The following is a 25,866-nucleotide window of genomic DNA, read 5'->3' on the forward strand; positions in this document are numbered from 1 at the left end:
AGCATACACAAAAACACATGCGGGTAGACACACATACCAACACAGAAACAAACCCTGATGGTGTCTGAGTGTGAAATGGTGAGAAAATGGGTAGGACCCTGTTAGTATTTTTTCCCAGTGGACTCCTCCTACCTCACCACAAGCCCAACACTTTCTGTAACCCAATGATGAAAGCTCATGGGGAGAATCTTGTCCTGTGATTGGTCTAGAGTTTCAGAGAGCCCTCCCTTCCTGAGGAGTTGGAGAGTTCACTGTTAGTTTTTCTCAGCCACACAACTGAGTAGCAGAAAAAGGAGAGCAGAGAACTGTCTGCTACTTCCATCCACTGCTTTGTCTGCTCAGGCGGAGTGTATGTGTGTCTCAGTTTTGTCATCCATTCAGTGAAATCAAGAGGATTGATCAGACTAGCCAACATGTGGACTGCGTGTCCACAAAAAGAGCAGGTTGGTAATGTCTCCCTCTGCCTCTCTGTTTGTCTCTGTGTCAGCTCTGTTCTATTTGTGTCCATGGACTTTAAAAGAAACAATCTGGGTCTCTGTGACACTTCTTGCTTTTGCTTTGTCTACTGAATTATGTGCCAAGCAAATGTTAAAAGGTATGCCTGAGTCTGCCTTTAATCTTGCTGGTCCCAGGATTTGGATCTTTTGTTGTTGTTGTCTTGTGCATTGCAAGTATATAGATAACAGGACTTGTGTATTCATTTCTCAGCATAGTAAAAAGGGAAGTATTTGTTTAAGAGTTGTAAATATCCGTTACCAGATGGGTGTACTGATAGGTTTCTGAGTTCTTTAATAGAAGATTTGCACTTTTTTTTAAACTAATGAAGTACTGCAACAAGTTGTGTGTTACCTGTTGCACAAGATAGCATAGGTGTGTGTTTGTCCTACTGTTGCCGTTTCTCATGCCCTGTTGCGAAAGGCTTTTTGTGGAAGCTGGAATGTCATGGAAACGCTGGAGATATTTTCCTTGGCTGATCATCTATACGGACCCAGCGTCCCCCTGCTCTTCTGTTGTCTTTGCAATTTATACATATAATTTCGACCTCTGGCATTTTGTAATCTTTTGCACATGCAGCGAAATAGAAATGATCTCAGCACTTTCTATTGTTGTGGTGCCAGTATGGTAATACAGACTTTATTACTGTTACTCCTGCCTAAGGCTTTAAGTGTGTGAATGTGTACCTGGTTGATGCAGTCAATCATAAAACTGGACAGCAGCTGGAGAGATTTTGTCTGTGCCACCAAATGTTCTTTTATATCCATGCAATAGTATGATGAAATTTGCATTCATGCAATGTTTTTATTTTCCCAAAAGATGTTGGAAGGATATTAAAGGTTTTTATCGTGGAAGGCAGCTTCTGAACTGTAAGTCTATTCCAGATGTGTTCTGCAAGCTCATATATTCTAGCAAAAGTGAAGTGCAAGCAAAAACTGACAAACATCAGTTTGATTTTGCAACCACTGATGCGAGTTTTAAACCCCCCCCCCCCCCAAAAAAAAAGTCTAAGCTTGTCCAGCTTCATTGTACATTTTGGCTCTCACACTATGATTTATTGTAATATATCACACAGTAGAGCACATATGCAGCCACAGTATGCTAACACTTTCAATGCATGAGTGTGTTTTGTGTAATAATATGGAGGAACAATCCCTTTAAGTCAAGAGCACAAAATATCCTCTACTGCTATAATCATGAGTCACTTTTGTGGTTTGTGCACAAATTCTAGATTTTGGATTTTCCAAGCTGAAATTTGACCACCCTGGTCGAGCCGAGTCAGGTTTGACAGAAACAGACAGAGGGAGCAGTTCCTTCACTCCGTCAGTACAATGATGGCCTGTGTTAGAAGCAGCAGAAACCACTCTGGCAATGATGACGATTGCTTTCTCTCTTTTTCTGGCATCTACTGTATGTCTTGCTTTCTTTGCCTCTGTGACGGTCCCAATCCCCCTATCCATGGTGTGAAGGATTAGATAATAGGCAGCTTTAGTGTGGGCAGAGAAAAAGAGGTGTCACAGACCTCTCTTATTGCCTCCCTCCCTCCCTTCCTCTATCTATCTTCTCTCTCTTTGTACCATCTGCACCATGAGGAGGTTGGCACCACACAGTCTATAAATGCCAAGTGACATTTATGTTATCTTTGTTGTGATGTATGTGTGTGCATGTGCAACACAGAGTGTGAACACTTGTTTCATACACAAAGATGGTGTTCATGTGTGTGGTCATTTAGAAAATGGTTTAAATATTTTGCCTTAGTAAATGTCAGGCTTATTATTACACATTCAGGAATAGGTGACACATTCCACAAGTTACCTATTTTTCTTTGTGCTCGATGGTTAATCAGTGACAGTACCTCTGTTGACATTGATGTTAACTTCCTCACTGTACGTTTCAGTAATTTGACACTTTAAAAATGGATTTTAAGCATCTACTTCAAATTATTCACATAATACAAGCAGATATATTTTAATAATGTTTTAGAACATGACATTTCCCATGCATGCAGCATTACATATACTGGACATAGTCCAGCTGATATTAAAGTGCTGGTGAAGATTACTGGGAAAGAGCAGACGCCATTAACCTGAATATGAAGTACGCCTCGACCCCTAATGACCTTCAACATCCAAATATTTTTTAGCATGTTTGAAATCTGACACCTCTCCGCACAGCTCTCTTAAAGGCATTTAAGGTTTAGATTTTGCTCTCTTGCTGTGAACCCAGCCTAGCTCCCAGAGGTTTCCACAGCATGTTGAAGCCCTGCCTGGCAGAGCAAACTAACTTGCTGAGGGGAAGATAACAGTGTTTACAGACCAGCCCAGAATGCTTATGTTTTTTTTGTTTTTTTGTTTTTTTTTGGAAAGTCAGTGAAATCTGAAAGGAAACATTTAAGTCATACATTGTTACAATTAGTTAAAAAGGAAAGTAATTTCAAAAAACACAAGTCTGATTATTTTACATTTGAACCAAGCTTTGGGTCTTCCTACACAGATCCCAAAAGCTTAGCAAAGAGTCAAAGTTTTGGCTGCAAAACTAACACATTTCTGGCTTAACTCAAATTTGGACAGCTACAGCCACAGAGCTGATATGAAATGCAGACTTTTTCCCTCCTCTGTAGTGGTTGTAGATACACATGGCCACAGTGACCTCGTCTTCTTTCCCATCTGTCCCTAATGGGCCTCATCATGCAACAGAAGCAGGGCAAAATAATAAGTTAGACGTGTCATCTGCTTATACTCTAAAACTACAGAGGGAAGTGATGCAAACAGATTTGGTATTGTAAATTTAACATAGTGACTCATGATAAACACACGCTGAATAAAATATACACTTACTGCTGTTCCTGTTTCTTCCTCCAGCTTCTTTTTTTGATATTACTAACTATAAAGTAATGTGTGAGATGAATAAATCAACTGTGTGATGAATACAATATTGAATAGCTTTCTGTAATCTAGAGTAAAACTAATAATACCCATTAATGTATTATACATTTTATACAAACTACTCACAAGCAAGGAACAGTGCAGCACCATAAGCAATTCTTTAAATCATAAATTGCCGCCTTATGGGATGCATTAAATTGACTTTAATACACATAAGGATAAGTGGCAGCAGTTTTTATCAAGTAGACATATTTTTCAGCAATGATTAACATACATTGATCCAGATGCCCCGCAGCTCTTTTCCAGAGGCTCAGAGGACAAATACCTGTTTTTTATTATTATTATTATTATTATTAATAAGCTACAGACAAAGGAAGTGTCCTATTTAGGGAAAAGAAACACCAGCCAGGATGAGTCTTTCCAATATGGCCACTAAATCTTGGTATTTGTCTAATCCACAGTGATCGAGTTAGTCCTGTTAGAATGGTTTATCCCTGCAGGATTCTTTTTGTCACTCTATGGTGCATGGCAAGATTTAATTTCTTGAGTCATGTTGAAAAGCTTGATGAGTTCCCACGTTACTTTTTCTGATTCCTCTTGCTTTACCACGCTCTACTTAAGCTCCACCATCATTCTCCCACTAATTGACATTTTAAGGATGTTAGCACATGAGGGGAGAGGCGGATATTCCTAGCTGCTTCTGTTGATATTTATGTATAGGCAGCACATTAGCTGTTGAAATTATCTCCATGACAACATGACAGGAAGCAGGAAATATGCAATGTTTTAGTAGAAAGGAATACAAAGATAGCTCTTCTCTCAGGTTGCGTATTGTGGAAACTGATAACCATAGCCACTATTTATTTTTCTTGTATGTTTGTATGAGTGTGTGTGTGTGTGTGTGTGTGTGTGCATCTAAGGCAACCTCTATAAAAGCAGAAGTTGTGGCAGTTTTTTCCTCTGAGGCATTTTTGTCCATGTTAACACTATACTGCGAAGGAAATTAAACCGGAAAGGGTTTTAGAGATTCAATTGTTAGCTGCCTATCAGTGTGAGGAAAGTTGAAAGGTCATTTCAAGTCTATTTGAAGTGCTTCATTCTGTCCTGAGAAAGTTCAGAATTAGAAAACATTCTCAGCAAGTTCTCCCAAGGCCAGACCGTGCAATGTTTAGAGCAACTGCAAAAACACAAGAACTACACTTCAAACTCTGCAGGCCTTAAATAGCATGTTAAGTTTTGAAGTTCTTGACAGTAAAATTATAAAAAGGCTGAACAAATAGGATTTGTTTGGAAGAGAAAGCCTCTTCAATGGAGTTAGGTGACTAAACAGCATGAAGTGTGTGTACAAGTGAACATGCATGCATAAAGTTTTACCTCATTACTACCAGTTTTATCATTTGTAGTCTATGTCTTATGATATAGGCTGGAAGATTTAATAAAGTTTATAACTTTATTGCAACTTTATTTCTCCATTTGAGGTTCAACTGATTCTAGACACATTCATAATTTATGGAATCAATTTCTCCACTACTCCATGGATTCTGGCAGGACGACCTGACATTTTTTTTGATTAAATAAAATTCCAGATGTCATATAATGTAGAAACCCTAACCACAAAATCACACTTCATATTTGTAATTTTTTCAAAGTTGTAAAAAAGTTGATGCTGTTCTTACAGACAAAACACACCCTAACCATTTTATATGTGATTTTGCTTATATAAGAATATATACTTTAGACAAATATGCATGTATATTTATGTATTTATATATTTATACTATTGTCTCTGAAAAGAACATGGCAACACAGTTGACATTTGAAAAAGTTTAATCTGAATAAAGAAGACCTCTGGAACTATCTTTCAACAAATGAGATGAAAGTGATGATGTTTTGTCTACAATGCACAGCACCATGACCTTTGAAAACTAAATACAGCATATCACAGTCCCACAGTTTTTTAATCACCACAACAAAACGATCTGAGCAGAAAAACCTCAAAAAAAATGTAACCTACATTATCCATTTAGTTACCAAAAGTACTGATAACATTTGGAAACAGCAAATATCATCATTATTTCGAAAGTCTTTAAAAACAGCCTGAATGCTTAAAAAAATATCAGCATTCAGATTTATGCAGAAAATGTATAGTTTTATCGGAACAACGACTCAGTCAGACATGTCACTGCAGGGAGGGACCGCCGGTGACTCCTGCATGTGACTGCTAGTCAGATCTTGTTCAGAGGAGTGGGAATGTTTATTGTCAGACTGTTATCTGTTGGTGTCGTGATCATGTGTTGCCTGGACATTTTTAGCCCCAAACTAAAGAATTTAACGCTTTTATAGGAAAATAAAAAAAAAGTCTTCCTTAACTGAGTAAAGTACATTTTATGTGCCATTAAAACTGTGGAAATTTTCAAATGTGTTCAAAATAACTTGATAGAAACGACTTATTTGACCTTCTCAGTTCATCTTTTCTCATACAGAAAAAGGTCTCATCTTCAGGTGCCGTTTTTCCTCCCAAAACCCCCCTTTGACTTCTGTTCATGGCTGTGTAATTAGTGTTTGCCCTTTTTTTAATAAGAGTACTATAAGATATTTCCATATAAAGTCATTTCTGCACCCTTTTTTCATTACTTTACATAGACTGTACTCTTTAACACTGTGATCTAGAAGTAGATAAAAAGGGGAAATGCTTTTTCTGGCAGCAAACACTCACATGTAAATCTTGTAGACAATTAAGCTTTGCTTCATTAACATTATCTGAAGTAGTGCATAATACATTCTAGTCAAGTTATTTAACACACCCTGTCAGATATTAGATTTTTTTGGGAACTAAAACACATTAGAAATACAACACATAAAAAACCCCAGGGGATTAGCTCAGAGTGCAGTAATGCAGAATAATAGGTTTAGAATGTAAAACGGAGAAAGCTCCAGTCATCCTACACTGCCCATCACTTAATAGTCTTTTCAGGGTTTTTCAGTTGGATCAGATTCCTGCCTTCTTTCCTTTTATCCCTCCTCTTTTCCTCTTGAATCTTAACATATTTCTTCTTTATCTACACTCTTAGGGAGGTTTGTAAATGGATCACATGTGAATGGGTAGACTTGGATGACTAAGCGTGTAGCTCAGGGGTATTGCACACATCTCCCTGTCAACCCCAAAGCCTATCCCATATCCTGACTCATATTTGGAAATAAAGACACTCTGTTGGGACTGAAGATAAAGTTGATGTAATTAGACTATGGGAAATTTTTTTAACGGGTTTAACAGGTTTTGTTTTCCAGAATTCATTCTGAAACAAAATTGAGTGGTTTCTTTAGATTTATTTGTAAAACACAAAGAAAAATGGAAACATAAAACAAGTAAGAAGCTACAACATGTTCCAAATTATTCTACATATGCTGTTTCTGTTCATTTCTCCTAAATAAGCATAAATAAGCATTTTTTACCAATCACTCAAAATATAGTGTTCCAAATAATTTTGCATAACAGTTTCAAATCGTTAAATAGATTGTAAAAATAGTTTCTTCCTGGATCTCGTTCAAGGAAACCAGATTACCTCCCAAAGTTGCTGTTTAGGTATACTGCCACCCACTCTTGTAGATCTTTCCTTTAAGGATGCTGTACAGCAGGGGTGCCCAAGTTCAGTCCTTAAGATCTACTATCCTGGAACTTTTAGATGCAAACCTTCTCCAATACACCGGAATCAAATGGCTCAATTCTCTTATCCACATGTCATTCAGCTTTGCAGACACCCAGTAACGAGCCATTCATTTGATTCAAGTGTGTTAGGGAAGGGTTGCATCTAAAAGTTGCAGGATAGTAGCGATTGAGGACTGGACTTGGGCACCCCTGCTGTACAGGTTCTCTACAACATTGAGGTCAGGAGAAGTTAGTGGCCACACTATGAGTTTTTCTCCCTTTTATACCCAAAGCAGCGAAAGATTTATTGGTATTTCTACAGCCTCGGATAGTGCATTGTCTTGCATGAAAATGATTTTACTGCAGAAGGCACACTGCATGTCATTTGCAGGTCATTTTGACACCCTCAGATTGATGCTGCAGCCCTGTTGGGATGTGGTGGTCATCCACCAACCATCTAGAACTCTATCCAGTGTAGCATGGCATTCATCTCTATGTATTTCTGAGCCCACTTCAAACATTTCTTTTTGTGAGCACCGGTTAACGGTGGCCCAAATACAGCTTTATGCACAACTGCAAGCCTCTGGAGTGTCGTGCATAGAGAGGTTCTTGGGATTCTATAAACACAAGCAGCTTCAAATATCTGCTTGGTTCTCATCACTGTTTTTTTTTACTGCTGCTGTCTTAATACAATGCATTTGCCAGAGGAAGTTTCCAAGAAAAGTCCAATGTTGTCATTCCTTTCCCAATGCATTGCACATCTTCACCTCTTCCTCTTGTCAACTCTTACATTTTATTGTTTTTACCTCTTCAAGTTTTGTTGTTTTTATTATTGTTTCTATTATTCTTTTATCACTTCTATTCTGTAAAGCACTTTGTGTTGCTCTTATGTGCTTAATAAAGTGCTATTTAAGTACAGTTGAATTGAGTTAGTAGTTTCCCTTTCATTAAGCTTATCTGGGAAACTTCATCTAACCTGTCTGAGATTGCTATCAGTGATCTAAACAGACAGGAGAAACAACACAAGCAAAATCTTTCACAATAAAACTAAAACCCATTTTTTTTAACTGAAATCTTACATGTAGAAAAAATATGGAAAACGGTGTAAAGGGAAAGGTTAACTTGACTTCTAGTTAGAAACATGCTGTAAATGACTAATGTATTCAGTTGCTAGACCTGACTGTATATTACAACATCAGACTCATGATTATACTCTCTTATTTGGACAGGAAAAAGGATATGAGATCATTTTCTTCTCTTTGTGTCTTTGTGAGTGTGTGTGTGAGTCAGTGCATGAGTGTGTAACAGTAATGAATGAAACTTCATGAGTAACTCTTGAAACAAACAGTATTTTAACGGTTCACTGAGGCCGATATGATGAAAACACTCATTAAAAACTTCATCTATTTCATCTATATAAATAAAACCGGTAGCGTTAAAACTGCAGGTTAGATATGTTGGCGTGTTAGAGGTATTAAGTGGGGAGATATTCTCGAAGAATGGCCTAGATAGAGAGGGAATCACAAACAGTCTGGATTAGGAATCCCTTGTGCCAAATTTACTCAGAGGATCATAGTTGCTGAAAAGCACAAGCCTGTATGACTGAATTTAGATATTTGTCTGAAGAGCCTGTAGTTGCTCTGCATGAAAGCATTAATGACTAAAAGCCTGTGGAGTTCAAGAGTAACAGAATGACATGTGTCTGTTTTGGTTGATCAAACACCAGACGTGCTGCCACGTTTTGGACCATCTGTAGAGGATTCAGTGTGCATGCTGGGAGACAGTAGCTGTAGCTGAGTGAAAAATAAGTCAAATACAGTCAGATTTTATTTAATTATTATTTTGACATAACCAAAAGACATATACACCATGGTATGATCATGGTACTGTTATTGCAGTTGTGTCCAAAGTATATGTGTCTATTTTTGGACACGTTTGTTAAAGCACCTGTATATTTGCTGGTTATCTGACTCGTTATTGAACAGCTGGGACAGAATTTGGTCATCGGAAGGTTAGAGGTCAGATGACTGTCCCTCCCTGTGGGAGTGCACACTCCAAAAAACACTTACCAAAAACTTAAATTTATTGCAGCATTCACTTCTACAATGTCATGATCATCTCCTCACTCTAGGCACACCCTGCTCCAGGGTCTAACTGCTAAGCATGCTGGGTAAGGCTCAGCCAACTACAAGTAACCTCAGCCTGGTGAACTCTGAAGTTTCTGATACTACGTCGGCCTCAGACATACTCGACGGTATCAACATGGCCGACCTTGTGGAAAGCCTGGATGCCAGAGAACTAGACATAGAGGAGGGAGAGGAGATGGACTACGATGGAAACTACTTGGGTATGTGTGTGTTCATGTATTATTTATTTTATGGTAGGATATAGAGTATATAGTATAATCATACACTGACTTCTCCAAGTATCTAGGCAATACCTAAAAGACAGCACAGTCTTCAGTTAAGCAAGCAGCTGAGAAACATGGTCAGTCTGAAGGATTGCAAAGTATCAAACCAGTTCCTTATTCATAAGTAGACGAATGTGGTCATATACTGTACGCCACAAAATGGGCCTGCGACCATCCCCACAATCTCCAGAAATGTGAGAAGTAGTAACCAGCCAGGTTAGGGTAAAGTGGGGGAACAAAAAGCATACCCCTTCTAAATTCATTGAGCTTCCAAAGTGCGATTTAAGACAGCATATGTCTTAAGATGGATGCTGCCTTTACATAATTTAGATCTCTCAAACTTAACTAGGGAATAAACATAAATATTTGCTCTCACACTGAAAACCCAGTGAAAAATAGTGCACAAAAAATCTTGAGCAAAAGCCGGTTTCTCAGAAACGCAGCCTACTCGTTCCTAAGCAGCCTGAGTAACTCCTACACATGCAAATTCAAAAGAAAATCACACTTACCACCCGCCTGGATTTCTTTCCCAGGGGATTGTCGTATCCCATTTTCAGCCGTGTATGCTACAGTGGGCTTCAAGGAGGCCAATGCTAAGGTCTACCTACCCACTGTGCCCATTACTGTTCGGATCCTGGAGGTGGAACGGTTCACCACAGCACAAGATCGTTTCAACGTGTCACATCACAGGAGTGTCAACAAGGTACTGCGCACACCTGTCTAATTACAAAAACAGTCATTTCTGCAAAAACCAGAATAGTAGTCCCCCTGTTTATTCATGGCAGTAGCAAGTAAATATGAGAATTCAAATAATGCTCTTATGTTCTGCTCAGAAATGTGTACATTAAGCTTGTGTGTGTTTTCAGTCTCTGCCAGCAGTGTTTCGGATTGAGCTGAAACATGGAGAGTTTACCTGGGTGGTTAAGAGGAAAGAGAAGCATTTCATGGAGCTGCACAGAGAGCTGAGGACGTACAAGACCTTCATGAGGATTCCACTGCCATCCCGCAGGTTTGCACCCACACACACATAAACACAAATACCACTCAACAGATAAACACACACATATGGACATGCTCATGTACAAAGAGCAGTACACAAAAATGCACATGCATCCACGTTTTTGAAACCCACTCATTGAGATTTAAAAACAACAAATGTGCTTTTCTGTAGAGCCTGCGTTCTGGGAGCAAGTACATTTACTTTTAGCTGAGGTACTGTAAGCTCAGGTAGTAGCTAACCTCTGTAGCTTCATGTTTGGCATGCAGACAAACATAAAAGTGGTATTGATTTGTTCATCTGACTTCTGGCTAAAAAGCAACACATTTTGTAACATGGCAAACAATGGAGAGGGCAGGAGTTTTCTGGTACTTAACATTTTCTGGTTCTAATTTATTCATTTTCCAACACATTGATCATTTTTACTGAAATGTTAATTAGCATTCTTTTTAAAAACTTTTATTCTTTCTTCTCAAGTGTAAAAGTGTAGTATTTGTATCATCAAACTGTTTTTCTATCATTGTCTCAATCCATCATGTTGACTTTATCTTGTGTTATGAATGAAAGGAGGTGCGTGCTGTCTTTCTGAGATAGCTTCTTTTAATGTAACAGCCACAATTAAATAGCTTTGCTGTTTTCAAACTGAAAAACAATGAAGGGACTCAGTGTTTAAGCTTTTAATTAGACTTTCTAAGCACCTATTGAGAGGAGACTTCATAGAAAATTATGTTTTAATTTCTGGAGCAATTCTTTCTTTTCTTTCTGATCTTCTGGTCATGTAGTTCAAAATGTAAATGTGTGAAGTATTCTTTTGAAAAGCATATTTATACTTTTTCTGATTAAGTGTTTAAATTTCCTCTCTTCCAGTCATACAGTGAGGAGGAAGACTGTGAGGAAGAGCGAAGTGAGGGAGATGCCCTCCCTGCCCAGGGGGGGAGGAGATGAGCTGGTGCGAGACGAGCAGGTCTCCAGCAGGAGGGTACGTCACGTTATTATATCTCAGCCTCATTGCATGGAGCTCTTCTTACAGTCTTTTGTTGCCATGGCAGTCTATGCCATGCTAGCATGTTTTTTCTAAATCTCCCCCTGAGTGTGTGTTTCTGTGCATGGATTTTGACATTAATGTACTCACAGTGGTCAAATATAGTGTATGTGTTTCTACAGCGACAGTTAGAGGACTATTTGAACAAGCTGCTGAAGATGGCCATGTACCGTAAATATCACCATACTGTGAGTAATTATATTAAACAACGTAAACACTTACAGCCTCCAAATCTTTGTGGGTTGTGCTTCTTTTTAGTTTAACTTTAAACGAATTTCAGTCAATATTTTCTTTCTGTCAGCCACTGTGGGAAGTTCTGTCTAAAAGTAAATTATTAACAGGATTTTTCCACTTGTTGCCTCAGCCTTTATGGTTGAATGTTTAATTGTAACAATAACAGGGGGTCATAATGCTTTGCCATGGCACCGGGCTTGTGGTGTATTAACAATAAAATAATAATATGATATCATTTCAAGTCAATATTTGAGATGATAAAACACAATTTCACGAGTCACATTACCCGTCAGAGTGTGTGGATCTAACACTTGCCTGCTGTAGTTGTATATTTCACAAGTTGTGGTTTATCTATGCAAGAATGACCCTCATTTCCACCTATTTATTCTCAGATGGAGTTCATTGACGTCAGCCAGCTGTCGTTCATTCATGATTTGGGACCCAAAGGACTGTGAGCGTTTTCTTTTTTTTTTTCCCACTTCCTCATTTTTTTTCAAATCCTATAGGATCAGTGTCACAAACAAGTTTTTCTTTCTTCTCACATCTGCAAATGCAAAATTCTAGTTGTAACACCTCATGATGTAATTTGTAGTTTAAAAAAGTTTTTTTTAATCTACTGCAGGGAAGGGATGATCCACAAGCGCTCAGGCGGACATCGTATCCCTGGACTGAACTGCTGTGGTCAGGGTCAGGCTTGCTATCGCTGGTCCAAACGGTTTGTTTATGTTGATATTTCTCTTTAGCTTAGTTCATGTTTATTCTCCCACCCATTGTTCTAGTTGTCATGTTAACATGACTTTTATCACTGGTTGTGGTTGATTTCCTTATTGTCACTGACTTCATTTACTTTTTGATTTATGCAGATAAATTGGTTCTTAACACTTCTTCACCACTTTAGTAAATGAGGGAAATTCCTACATGTTAATGGTTCTAGAATCACAATGAGACGATCTGAGATGTTAAAGTTACATCTTACATTTCTATACAGTCACAGTATTGACCAATTAATGCAGATATTAAAATATGACAGTAACATCTTAATAAATGTCATGCAAATAGTTTTTTACAAGTAAAATCAACCATTCACTTCTTCTTTATCTAAGGCAAATTATTATGTGAGCAGTTTGTATAGTTATTTTTCTAAAGACATGAACAAAAAAAAAAAAGAAAAGAAAAATCCCACTTGTTTGAAACGATCAGCATCCACCTACATCCTCATGATGGTTTCTCTTCCTACACCCTTTCCTTTAAACAAGAAGAAAAAGAAGTGCTCCACAGCAATCAGTTGACAAGTCCAGTGTTTACATAAAAAATCCTTTTATGATAAATATGTTGCTGATAATTGTGTGTGTGTGTGTGTGTGTGTGTGTGTGCATTGTAGCTGGCTTGTGGTGAAAGATTCATTCTTGCTGTACATGAAGCCAGACTCGGGAGCGATCTCCTTCGTCCTGCTTGTAGATAAAGAATTCAGCATCAAGATGGACTCCAAAGACACAGAAACCAAACATGGAGTCCGGATTGACAGCCTTTCCAGGTTACATTTTAACCTCTGTGTGTTTGTATGTGTGTTTTGGTGTTGTAATTGTTGCCCACACAGTAAACACACAAAATTTGAGTCAAGCCTTCCATATCACACATTATTTCATATTATCCTGATATTACACAAAGACAATCTAGTCCCTGCAAACCTCAGTCTGTCTTCAAAAAATAATGAGAAATGCTACATTTTAAAGCTAAAAAAACTTAATATGTTAGTCTATAACATGCTGTTAATACAACAAGGACTAGTTATTTTTGCTTCTGATTTTCCAACACTAGTAACCCAACCCTGATTTTATTTTAGGAATAGTTTCTGTTTTGATGAACAGCTCTGTGTATCTTACTTAGATTTATGTATGTTTTCACATAATCGACTGAACAACATGCATCTGTGTGTTAGCTGAGCTTATTTGACTCCATGTATGGTTATATCTGTATATCCTGCCGGCAGGACCCTTGTGTTCAAGTGCAGCAGCTACAGAAATGCACGTTGGTGGGGTCAGAGCATTGAGAGCTTCGTGAGGAATCATGGGAAGGCGTTCCTCCGAGAACACCGCTTTGGATCTTTTGCACAGGAACAGGAAAACATTCCTGCCAAATGGTAACTCTGCTGGGAGAGAAAAAAAGCTTGAGCTGCTACTTATGTGTCTTATGCTCATGTGAAACTGGAAAGATTGACAGACAACCCCCCCTCCCAAAAAAAAAGAAAAAAAAGAGGGTTTTCATCAGTTTCAAACTGCCAGATTAATTAAGAGATACATTTACAATATTTTTTTGAAGCTTTTAAATCCTTCAGCTTCCTATATTTTCACATATACAATATGTAAAACATAAACACACAAATCCTATTAGCAGGTAAAGCTAATTAAATTCATCAGATGTTTTGGTTGTGTAAATTGACGCAATACTACATGTCAGTATTATCTTATCTGTTTACCTGAGCTATCTTTCTCAACTTTTAGGACCTTTAAGAAAATTGTTTATGCTTTTCTTATGTTCAAGAACAAATATAGATGATCTATTTATGTTGGGTTCACAAACTTTCACCCACCACTGTGATTTACAGCTTTAACAGACTACATCTGGTAATGACTTTTCAGTTGCACAAAAATTAGTCAAATATGTGCATTCTTTTTATTTAATGGGACTCAAGCCAGCTTTCTATCTTGGTTCTTCATTGGTAACTATGGAAACATTTGACAGCACTGAGCTGTTAACTCTCTTTTGGCTGTGTTGTCATTTTTCTTTATTTTCTCTCTCTCCCCTTCAGCTGGCAGATTCTATGATACTGAATCATAAAATCATTACATTGTCTTAATGCTCCGTACACAGGAAAAATATGCTTTAAATAACAGTATTGCCATTTTGAGCTATTGGTGTAGAGTCAAGGAAATGAACAACTTCCTTTGGTCACCTTTCAAACCACTTTTTATTTTATTTTTACCCCACAGATAACTTAATTGCTATTTAGTGACAGTTTTGAGGCAAGCTGTGATCACAGAGAAGGCTATAAAAGGAGGAATAATTACTCGTCGGCTGTTGTTAGTCAAAATAAAACACACTGCTTTTTAACATGTGTGTATGTAACAACACAACCACAGCAGGTAAGCTGTGTCTATTTTCAGTTCCCCAGTGTGACTATGATTATCCTTTGCAGGTATGTTAATGGAAAAACATACATGGAGGATGTGGCTGATGCTTTGGAAGAGGCTAAAGAGGAAATCTTCATCACTGACTGGTGGTGAGTTTTAGTGTATTAAAACAGAGAAAGTGAGATTGGTTAAGGAGTGTCCCCTGTCAACCCCAAAGTATGAGAATTAATGACTCTGTCAGTTTGGGTCTGTTAAAATGAAATGCTTCTAAATTTCATGTAGCCTCAACCATTTCCAATGATGTAAAATAAAAAAAAGAAGTAAGACAAAAAGACAAAAGGCATCCAGTGATCTGTGTAGAGCACACGGGCTATCTGACCTAATCTCTTTGAAGCTGTAAATCCCCAGCCATGGTGTTGATGGCTGATAATGATGACTAGTAACACATAAAACATGTCTTTAAAAACCTAAAAACTTTTTTATAAGAACAGGACTTTAATAGTAAAAAGTCATTTTGTCTTGGGTCAAAGATAGGCACCTACAAATGAGGCAATAAAAATATTTAAATATTCTAATGTGTATTTTTCAAAATGGCAACTAGAATAGTTGTAATGGCTTATTTATGTATGGTTATCATCCTGCTGCCAATTAATGAGAGGACTGTTTAACTCTGGTTCCAGTTAGTGTAGCACATGTTATTCCCCATTACGTTGCACATTACCCTCACGTCTGGGCCTGTCAGAGAGCCATGATGTGCTACTGACTCCAATTACAGCCACAAGCCTAGAATAGTAATACACAGACAGTCTCCATATCTATTTACACATCTGGTACAACCCCTATGTATCACTATACTAGAATGGTAGCCTATACATTATTATACCCTGAGGGTACTATAACATTTCAAATGGTTAAAGGTCTCTAAAAAGTTTTCTAAGGGTGCTATGGGAAATAACACCATATTTGTCATTACTAACATGGCTCTGATGTCCCTATGTCTGTCATTTTAAACATAATAGTTTATAGTCCCATAGAGCCAAATGTGGAAATGTTTAATGTGGCTGAAACACCCTGTGTTCCAAGGCTATAATCACTGGGCTTATGGTCTTTACCAATGAGGTGTTAGCCTGTGTAATCTGAGCCAATGGTATTATAGATGTGTAAGCTTGGGATGCCAATGTGAGTGACTCATGAGGTTATATCATTATGTCATGTCTGTTATACTCTATGTAGAGATATGCTGGTGACTGATTTGTGAAAGTTAGCACCCCTTATGTATGATCAATGTAGGTAATGACTTGCATTTCTTAATTTGTTTGTTATTCTTTACATTTTTCTCAATGCTATTTTTTCTTCCTTTTTGGCTTTGTTTTTGGATTTGACAGGCTGAGCCCAGAGATCTTTCTGAAAAGGCCTGTTGTAGAGGGCAACAGATGGAGGCTGGATTGTATCCTCAAACGCAAAGCAGTAAGAATTCATCTGTAAATACTATAGAAAAAAGACAATAAAACCAAGTAGTGAGCTCTTTAAACTGTTCTCATTGTAAAAAGATCAGCCTTTTCATGAAAATATGTTCTTTTCTTTCAGTAAAATGCAATAAAATACAGCTACCACAGTTTGATTTGCAGTACAGTGACAGATTTTCCCACAATGATCAAAGACTCCAATTTCTCTCACTATTTACACATTTTGCTTCATGAAACTATTGGAACTTGGAAGGCTTTGCATTAATCTGCAAACAAATAAAAATAGAAGTTGTTCAGCTTGTAAATAAGTTTGATTAATGATGTAGAAAGTAGCAGAAAATAACAAATAATTTGTTGTACCCTCTAGAAGCCTGATGCAAATGTTTAGATCATAAATTAATGCCATACATCTCATTCTTTCAAAATGATGAGTACTTTAACTTCATATTTAAGGTTCACATGCCAGTACTTCTTACTTTTACAGATTAATCACATTCTTAACATATTTCAACCAATGTAATGTGTAAAAATAATATGTTTATCTCTATTATTTGTCCATAGCAACAGGGAGTGCGAATCTTTGTAATGTTGTACAAGGAGGTGGAGCTTGCACTGGGCATTAATTCAGGCTACAGCAAAAGAACCCTCATGCACCTGCACCCCAACATCAAGGTAAACTGTTGTTTTATGGATATAGCATTATGTGTTAGTTAGGGGAACATGGACTGTCACATAAACTAGACTTTTGATACAGTTGCTGTTTTTGTAATGAACAAAACACACGCTATGTCCATGTGGATGTGTGCTGTTTTTCATGCTATTTGTTTGCATTCCAGGTGATGCGTCATCCAGATCACGTCTCCTCCTCTGTATATCTGTGGGCGCATCATGAGAAGATTGTAGTTATTGACCAATCAGTGGCCTTTGTGGGCGGGATCGACCTGGCGTACGGTCGCTGGGATGACAGAGAGCATCGGCTGACGGATGTGGGCAGTGTGACACGCTCCGTGGCCCTGGAACAGGTCAGACATGCCCCGCTTAATAAAATGTTCCATTCATACTTTGGATTTATGGGCAATAATCTAAATCTCATTTCCCGACAAATCAGAGAATATAGAGAAAAAGTAGAGGAGAAGAAATGGAGAAAAATATTGCACTTGCAAATACTTGCAGACGGGGAATGAAAAAGGAACACTGTAGTATCCTCAGTCATATCCTGCAGTAACTGTGTGTACAGTGCAAACACTATCACATATTATGTTGTATATAGTAACTAAGTTTGTCAATCCAAACACCACCTATGAGGCAACACTGCAATTTTTTAAGCTAATGAGAAAAAAAAAACAACCTCATTGCGAGTAATCAGTTGATGAAGTTTAATACAGATTTCTGTCAGGTGGAAATTTACTATTAAATACTAGTTTCCAGTAAAAGGATTTGGGATTCCACAATTAATTTCTTCAAATGACATTTTCCATCTTTTTTTATTTATTTTTTTAGTCATATGTATACTTAAAATAACTACTGCACTAACATTTTAAATTTTTAATATGCTTAAGTATTAGTATTAGTATTAGAAATCTGTAACATAAAATTTGTATCTGACTTTCTCCATGTTTTCTTTAGTCTGGCTCCACCAACACACCATCTGGTAAGGGAGTGTCCTCTGCTGATGCCGTCTCTCAGAGCAATGGGCGAGGGACGGCGCCCAGTGAACCTGTGGAGTTACCGAAGTTGAAGGGAATCGGTCGCAACAGGATGGTTCGCTTCAGTCTGTACAGACACCTGCACAAACACACTCTGCAGCACGTGGACAGCGTCAGCAGCATTGATAGCGCAGGTGTGTGAAGGCAGAAGGAACAGAATTACTGAATATATGTGATTTCTGTTATTTTATTTATTTATTTATTTTTATTTTTTACCAAAAACATGCTTTACTTTTACTGTTTTTTTTTGTTAGTTTGTTTTATGTATATAAGTGGTGAATATATCCAATGTGAGGCTTTTTCTAGCATGTTTATATTCTTCATATGTGCATGTGTGTAGGGAGTGGTTCTGTCAAAAGCCTTAAGACTGGCATTGGCGAGTTACAGGGAAACACTCGCTTCTGGCATGGAAAAGACTATTGCAACTTCGTCTACAAAGATTGGATCCAGCTGGAGAAACCTTTTGATGGTCTGGTACACAAATATATACATGCATATAGTCCAACATTAGCTCTAAAATGCTTTCATGCTTCAGTTTTATGTAGTCCCCTTTAAAAGTTATACAAATTAGAAGTGAGAAAACTTGCAGCATTTGTGACACTTCTTTTTTTCATCCGCCCTTTAACTGTCAAATGTACTTCCATCTAAAATCCATCTTTTAGCTGTTCTCTTTTTCTCTCCCATTCCTTCACACATTTATATTTATTGATATTTTCTTGGTTTTCTTGGAACAGACTTTATTGACAGATACACCACTCCCAGAATGCCTTGGCATGACATCGCCTCAGTGGTTCATGGGAGAGGTGCTCGGGATGTGGCGAGGCACTTCATCCAGCGGTGGAACTTTACAAAGGCACGATTTGCTCACAGTTAACACTAATAAACACATAAAGATGTAAAGCAGGATCAAAACATGAAGCTTGACATTTCCTATTAACCTTTTTTTTTTTTTGCAGTTAGAATTTAGCTGCATTTTTAGTCTGTCAGACCTACTGCAATGATTGAAGTATTTCTAAGTCACAGTTCTAGTGGCTGCAAGTCACTGTAAGCTGATGGAAGCTTTAAAGGGAGGTGGTGATTTAATGGCAGGAAAATAAAACTGGAAAATAAGCAGAAAAATGCCGAAAACCTATTAAAGGTTTAACTGGAGCAATGGAAAACATATGTCAGTCCTCATGTTCATACTTTCCATTGCACCAACTTTTTACTGCTGTTCTCCTGTTTTTGACCCTATCCAAGTTTTCCTCTCTGTGGCTCCAAATTGACCCATTTCTGTTCCCAAATTCTCCAAATGTCTATCATACAGATCATGAAGCCAAAGTATCGTTCTCTGTCTTATCCATTCCTGCTGCCAAAGTCTCATTCCACAGCCAGTGAGATTAAATACCAAGTTCCTGGATGTGTTGATGCCAAATTGCAGGTAAGAAAATACCATCTGCCTTTTTGTTAATTGTGTCTGCGTTAATATTGAACATTTGTACAAATAAGGTAAACCTTACAGATTTTAGGGTCCTTCTTTTTCTAGTTATATAAAAAAGTTAATTCTGTTACTAAAACTAAAGTACAGAATTATACAGTATAGCAAAAGAAGTTCAAACAAAAATTTTTCAAGTAACAATATAACGAAACGCATATGTATATTTACATGGTGAGAAGTTCTTGTAATAACTCAGACCTCTTTGTGTACTAGGTGTTGCGGTCAGCAGCAGACTGGTCAGCGGGCATAAAATACCATGAGGAATCCATCCATAATGCCTACATTCAGGTCATTGCCAAGAGCAAGCACTACATCTACATTGAGGTATGGTAAACCATCAACAAAGTTTTACTAACATGTAAAAAAAGTACATCTGGTCCTCAGTTCTTAACATCAGATAAATACACCCTTTTATCAACAATAACAAATTAAATATTCCACTGTGTTTTATTTCTTACTAAAACTAACCCAACGTGAGGAAACAGTATGTGAAATAATAAGGACATGTTTACTGCTTCCATTGGTATTAAGAGGTTTAGGATCAGTCAGGTGCTGCTAATGAAAGGCTTTTGATTAATTAAGTGATCACCAGTAAGTGTGAGTACCCCTGTGAAAGCAGACGTTTTGGCAGTTTGCTGCTCTGGATCTTCAGATGTATGTAAACACAGTGCTGAGGAGGACAGACATCAGCAATGATCATAGAGAAGCAGCTGTTGCTGCCCATCAGTATGAGACTATGAGTCCATCATTTTGAAGACAAGGATTATTCACAGGCAGAAAACATTCTAGATCGATCAATTGGAAGGGAGCAACAAAATGTATTGATGTAAAGAGTTGGAAAATGTTTTATGATTAGACTTTGATGGGATGTCATGCAGACAATGCATTAATAAAGACAGGGATAGGACAGGACTCTTAGAGTCTAGATGGTGGTGGATGAGCCAAGACAAGGAGATAATAACTTCCAATGAGGCACCTCCTTTCTGGAGGTGGAGATTCGAGGAGGTGGGTTGCATGAAAGCTAGTCTGGAGGAAAAATGATGGAGCAGGAGAGAGATTTTAAAGAAAGGGGAATGAGGGATTGGCTCTAAAAATCTGTGCAAGAAGATTACAGGGTAACAGCAACTTAAGAATTAGATTCATTTAAGCTACACAGTCTGGATGCTTTTCAATTATCAAGTCAACCATATGCACAATATAGTGTGCTGTCTTTAATCTGTTGCCAGATTTTAATTATTTTAAGACCTGGTTATGTCTTTTTTTTTTTTTCTTTTCACTTTTAAATAATGTTTTGACAAATAATTCCCTAAAAATGACAGAGGATTTTTATGAGTGAATCTCACCACATGGATCAGTTTGTTTTCATATGACAACACTCTGGGATACTAATGATCAAAGGAAAATTGAATCTTCCAAGGATTGCTTTTTGCTCCACTTCAACACTCTGTTACACACTGAACCCAACTCACACATAACAAACAATGCTGCCCAGATAATAACCCACCGCCTCCCCCTATTATATCTGTCGGAGCTGAATTATAGAGCCATTGCACACACTGAAAATACAACTACACGGGACATCAAACCTCTCCTTAAATAACAGTTCACCGCAGTGCTGCACTGGACCATTGAAGCAGGTTCAGGCCTCGCAGGTGTAGAATTGCTCTCTTTGTCAGAAACATTGACCCATGTAGTCATAAAAGTCATAAACACAGTTTTCCATTTCCAAAACAAGACCCCTTGTTTTGCTATTAGGTTGTACCTATAATACAGTTTTTTTTTAGATCCTTCTGTGATGAACAGATGGTGTCCATTTTAGCTTTTCTACCCTTTTTATAATCTGTCATAGATTCGTTACTATTTTCATTTTTTTATTTGTGTCATTTTTGTCTCAATCCCTCCTTAGAATCAGTTCTTCATCAGTTGTGCTGACAACAGGACGGTTTACAATAAAATCGGAGACGCCATCATCGAAAGGATCCTCAGGGCACACAAGTACTTCCCTCAAATTATTTGTTTATATAAAAAGCATTTGATTTGAGGAAGGATATTTGTAGTGTATATGCACTCTGTTTCTGTTTACACACATTTTCTTTCTTCTGTTTCTTTCAATGTTGCACTCAAATCTTTGTGCAAATGATGCACATTTGCTTCCAGGGAGGGTAAGACGTACCGTGTGTATGTGGTCACGCCTCTGCTTCCTGGCTTTGAGGGCGACATCACTACAGGAGGAGGGAATGCCATCCAGGCTGTCATGCACTTCAACTACAGGTACATCACACAATTCTTTTGATACTGAAAGAGGAAGAGAAATGGGAAATGAGAAAACAGATGAAAAGGTGTCATCAGAAACTGAATACATTCTGTTTCTAACTGACTTTGGTTTAGGATCTATTATCATATACTTTATGATGGGTTTTTACTTTTGCTTCCTTAGAACCATGATCAGAGGAGAATATTCCATCATCTCCCAGCTGAAAAAAGAGAGTAAGTTCAAGATGTTAAGGTTAGAGCGTGAAAAGTGCTATAATACTATTTTATCATGTATTTTTCTGTTTCTTTTCTTCTCCGTTCCCCAGTGGACAACGAGTGGATGAAGTACATTTCTTTCGCTGGGCTGCGGACTCACGCCGAGCTGGAGGGACGCCTGGTCACAGAGCTCATCTACGTCCACAGCAAGATGCTCATCGCTGACGACAACACAGTCATCATCGGTTAGCCTATCACTCGTCACAGCCTGTAATTTTTCTTTCTTTGTGCCGTTTTCACCATCTATTATTTGAGGCAGCTACTCTGCCTTGACACCATCAAAGTGTGAGAAAGTGGAAATTCTGGAAACATTTCTCAGCCTTGTGCCATGTGTACAGTATGTGGTGAATGTTTCATGGCTCTGCTGTGCCCTCTGCTGGTAAAAGAGGGCATAGCAGTGCAACATACCCACTTAAAAAGCTAATATCTTCCTAAAAATGCCACTCTCAAAATGTATATTAATTAGATTTTAGAGGAATTATGTAATATCAATAAGAGGAATTTAAAAAAAGATATAGAATTCATAGTATAGGTCATTAGATTAGCTTAGAGCAAGCTTGTTATGCTTTGTATAACTAACAGACAGTATGGACAGCAAATCCTGTCAATATATAAAATAAGTTCAGTTTGATGTTTTGTTCTTTTTTTAGGTTCAGCTAACATCAATGACAGAAGCATGCTGGGTAAACGCGACAGCGAGGTGGCAGTGATCGTTGAAGACTCAGAAAAAGTCGCCTCAGTGATGGATGGACAGGAGTATGAAGCTGGACCCTATGCACTTCAGCTACGCCTCGAATGTTTCAGGTTTGGCTTGAATTGAAATGTTGTGAACATTTTTTTCAACAAAGTAACTATTTACTTTAAATCTGGCTCAACACAATTCTTAAGAACAGAAGAAGAGAAAGAAAAAGAGCACAATTTAAAAAAAAAAGTGTCTGAAACATTCAAACTTAACTTTTATTTATAAAGATTTCTTTCTCATTTACTTATTTTTTGTTATCTGAGCTTTTTATTCCTTTTTCCTACTAAACAGGACTATCCTTGGGGGACACACAGACTCTAGCATTGACCTGTCTGATCCCATCAGTGATTCTTTCTACAAGGAGGTGTGGATGACTACAGCTGGCCGCAATGCTACCATTTATGAGAAGGTAGAGTGGATGTGTTGATTTTCAAGGAGAAACAAAACTGCATTCAGTTGCAAGCAGCATTCAGTAAATTATGATGTAAAAAGCCAACTGTTTGGCATTTGACAATTCCCAATTTATTTTCTCATATTCTCACATGTTACATTTTCTCCTTTAAATGCTGCAAAACTTTAAATTTATATTCAAAATTTAAGAAGTATTTTTAGACCAGGTTTGCTTGACACTGGCAAAAATCATAACCCCTGATATTTTCTTGAATAATGCTATTTAACATGATTACTGACTGACTTTGGAAATATTTTCTTTGGATCAGTGGTGAAGCAGTGGATTTGTCTGTGGATGTTGTTGCCTGAATCAAAAGCATGCATCCTTTATAGAAGCTGTTGTATCTGCAGTATTTTAAATGGCACATCTCAGATGGAGGCAAAAGCAGAGGAATAAAAACTGAATGTGTGTTTTTCTGCAGGTATTCCGTTGCCTGCCTTCATCCCTGGTGAGAAACATGGCAGAGTTGGAGCAATACCAGTCCAAGCCAGGCTTGGCCCAGACTGACCTGGCCCGTGCTCAGGAGGAACTGCGCAAAATCCGAGGCTTCCTCGTCCAGTTTCCTCTGGACTTCCTGTCTGAGCATAACCTCATGCCTTCTGTTGGAACAAAGGAAGCCATGGTCCCAACGGAGATCTGGACATAAGGAATGTGAACCCACATCCTCTAGCTTTCACATATGAACTTTAAGTATGTTTCTTGAGTGAAGTCTCTGGATTGTGATGACCTTTGGGAGATCACATTTAATTTACAGTCCTCTTTTGGCCTCATATTCCTGCTGGGAATTGACAAATCTATTAAATCAGTTTAAACTGAAAACACTAAATTGTAAAAGTTCCTGTTTGTTATTTGCAGGAGAAAGGACATCAAAAACAGCTAAAGTAAATGCTTGGTGACTACATTTAAACTGAAGAGAACTGTGGGTTTTGGGAATCAGCTGCACCTCTGGATGCTGAGATATTTAAACTGTGGAAAGACAGCGAGCATTTCTACGGGACCAGGTTGAGAAAACAGAAACTTCTTTTCACGATGCTTACAAATATTCAGATCTCCATTGAATTATAGATTATAATGCATGATGCACTGAGCTTGTGATGAAGATTGTGCTATATGGGCCTGCGTATATGCTGCTTTTGACAAATTCCTCGAGTTTTAGGGCTTGTCCACTCAGTTGTATCATGAAGATCTTTCTTTTTTTTAGTAGAAGGAATTATAAAATTGATCCACCTTTGACTGTGTTGCACAATCACAGAGACAGTTTTACTGGTAGGTTTTCCACAAATCTTAACACGACTGCTATGATACATGTCCCAAATGCAACTCTTTATTTCATAAAGAAACTGCAGACATTATATTTCTTGTTTAAGATGTATTGTGTCAGATTTGTCTCCAGTGTGAGATTTGGATATCCTCTAATGATGCAATCAGAGTGAATCAAGAAAACCAATTGTGGTGGCTTTTATTATTATTGTTTTAATTATAAAATTTGGAGGGTAAGATCAGAGTGAAAGCAGCAGGGTAGGACAATCAGGCTGTATGTTGGAAGGAGTCATTTCCTGTTTGTTCAGCAGATGGTGCTATCTACAAAAAAATTCAGTCTGCTTACAGTCAAACAGAAAAAAATTATCTGGAAAGTTTTTTTTTTTTTGTCTAATGGCGGTTTTTATAAGAGTAAAGTTTCTGTTAGAAGTAAAAGTAGAATAAAAGAAAAAAAAAACTACTCATCTCCATTAGGGACACATCTCATTATTTGTAAATTGTCACAGTCTGAGGAAATTAGGAATTTCCACTCTTAAGGTGCGACTCGGTCATTAAGTGGATGTACATGTATATATCACATGATTTGAGTTTAAGATGAAATCGAAGACTACTTATTTAGAAAAGCCCTCGGCTTACTGCACATTAAAGACTGCAGGAAATACGTAGTTAAAAAACTTCACTAAGGTTATGAAACAATAAAGTTTGACTCATGCCAGACTGGATCATGTCAATCAACAAAATAATTGGCTTCTTTTGGCAGAGAACATCTCTGTCAAAAGATCTACATCACACACCCAACACATGAATCACTGGTATTTCTGTAAAAGAAAACAACAAAACAAATGGCTGTGGAATATTGCAGGATCAGATAAAGAAAATTGAATTTTTTGAACGGGACCATGAAATGTAAATGAAGTGTTAAAGGGCAGAAAGAATAGTTTTGTTTCTATAAAGACACTATTTTTGCTTTTCCTTTTTATTGTAATAGATAATGTCTGTAATGTTTACCTTTGCTGTATTTGTTTTATTTATGGACTATGAAGAATTTAACAGTTTTTAAAGGTATATTTGAATTAATAACATGGTTGTACGGCTGGTTGAGAATTTATAATTTAACTTCTTCTTCTGTTTCATTACCACCGCGCACCTCTTTTTTGTCTGTTAACTCTGTGTACTACTGTCTCTGTGCATGTGCAATAACGTTTTTGTAAAGTTGAAAGTATTTCTAATTCCATTTAAAACTGTGTAATTCACATGGCTAAAGAGTAAAATTATCTTTGACGTTTTACTTTCTTTCATCCAGTGTGTAAAATATTTCAGAAAAAGTAAAAAAGTATCAAAATGGATGACTGTGTGTTCCTGTTTGAAGCTTTTATATTCATTTCAAAATCTGAG

General features: G+C 37.5%; 1 protein-coding gene across 3 annotated transcripts; it reads left to right on the plus strand.

Annotated features, from left to right (window-relative positions):
• Positions 1–277: 277 nt before the first annotated feature.
• On the plus strand, positions 278–25,759 carry pld1a (phospholipase D1a). 3 transcript variants are annotated; one of them, XM_041971481.1, is made up of 27 exons: positions 278–443; positions 9,158–9,373; positions 9,970–10,139; positions 10,303–10,445; positions 11,301–11,412; positions 11,598–11,663; positions 12,102–12,160; positions 12,332–12,424; positions 13,091–13,243; positions 13,700–13,849; positions 14,906–14,989; positions 16,226–16,307; positions 16,868–16,978; positions 17,143–17,328; positions 17,933–18,146; positions 18,353–18,481; positions 18,747–18,865; positions 19,319–19,432; positions 19,703–19,813; positions 21,396–21,484; positions 21,647–21,760; positions 21,927–21,976; positions 22,069–22,203; positions 22,669–22,822; positions 23,052–23,169; positions 23,633–23,901; positions 24,067–25,759. In XM_041971481.1, exons 2-26 carry the CDS (start codon positions 9,190–9,192, stop codon positions 23,855–23,857), a joined length of 3,165 nt encoding a protein of 1,054 aa, XP_041827415.1. In that variant the 5' UTR covers positions 278–443; positions 9,158–9,189; the 3' UTR covers positions 23,858–23,901; positions 24,067–25,759. The 3 variants fall into 3 exon arrangements, with proteins under 3 accessions (XP_041827415.1, XP_041827414.1, XP_041827416.1); XM_041971480.1 differs by having other exon boundaries at positions 23,633–25,759; XM_041971482.1 differs by lacking the exons at positions 23,052–23,169; positions 23,633–23,901; positions 24,067–25,759 and having other exon boundaries at positions 22,069–22,228; positions 22,669–22,799.
• The last annotated feature ends 107 nt before the right edge of the window (positions 25,760–25,866 follow it).

The sequence above is a fragment of the Melanotaenia boesemani genome, chromosome 20 (genome assembly GCF_017639745.1).
Source record: "Melanotaenia boesemani isolate fMelBoe1 chromosome 20, fMelBoe1.pri, whole genome shotgun sequence".
Lineage (NCBI taxonomy): Eukaryota > Metazoa > Chordata > Actinopteri > Atheriniformes > Melanotaeniidae > Melanotaenia > Melanotaenia boesemani.

Excerpts from the sequence above, each read along its gene's own strand:
- pld1a (XM_041971480.1), top strand. The coding sequence starts at position 9,190 with ATGCTGGGTAAGGCTCAGCCAACTACAAGTAACCTCAGCCTGGTGAAC. Across the intron at positions 13,244-13,699 it reads CGGATTGACAGCCTTTCCAG|GACCCTTGTGTTCAAGTGCA; the intron begins GTTACATTTTAA and ends TCCTGCCGGCAG. Across the intron at positions 16,979-17,142 it reads ACCTGCACCCCAACATCAAG|GTGATGCGTCATCCAGATCA; the intron begins GTAAACTGTTGT and ends TTTGCATTCCAG.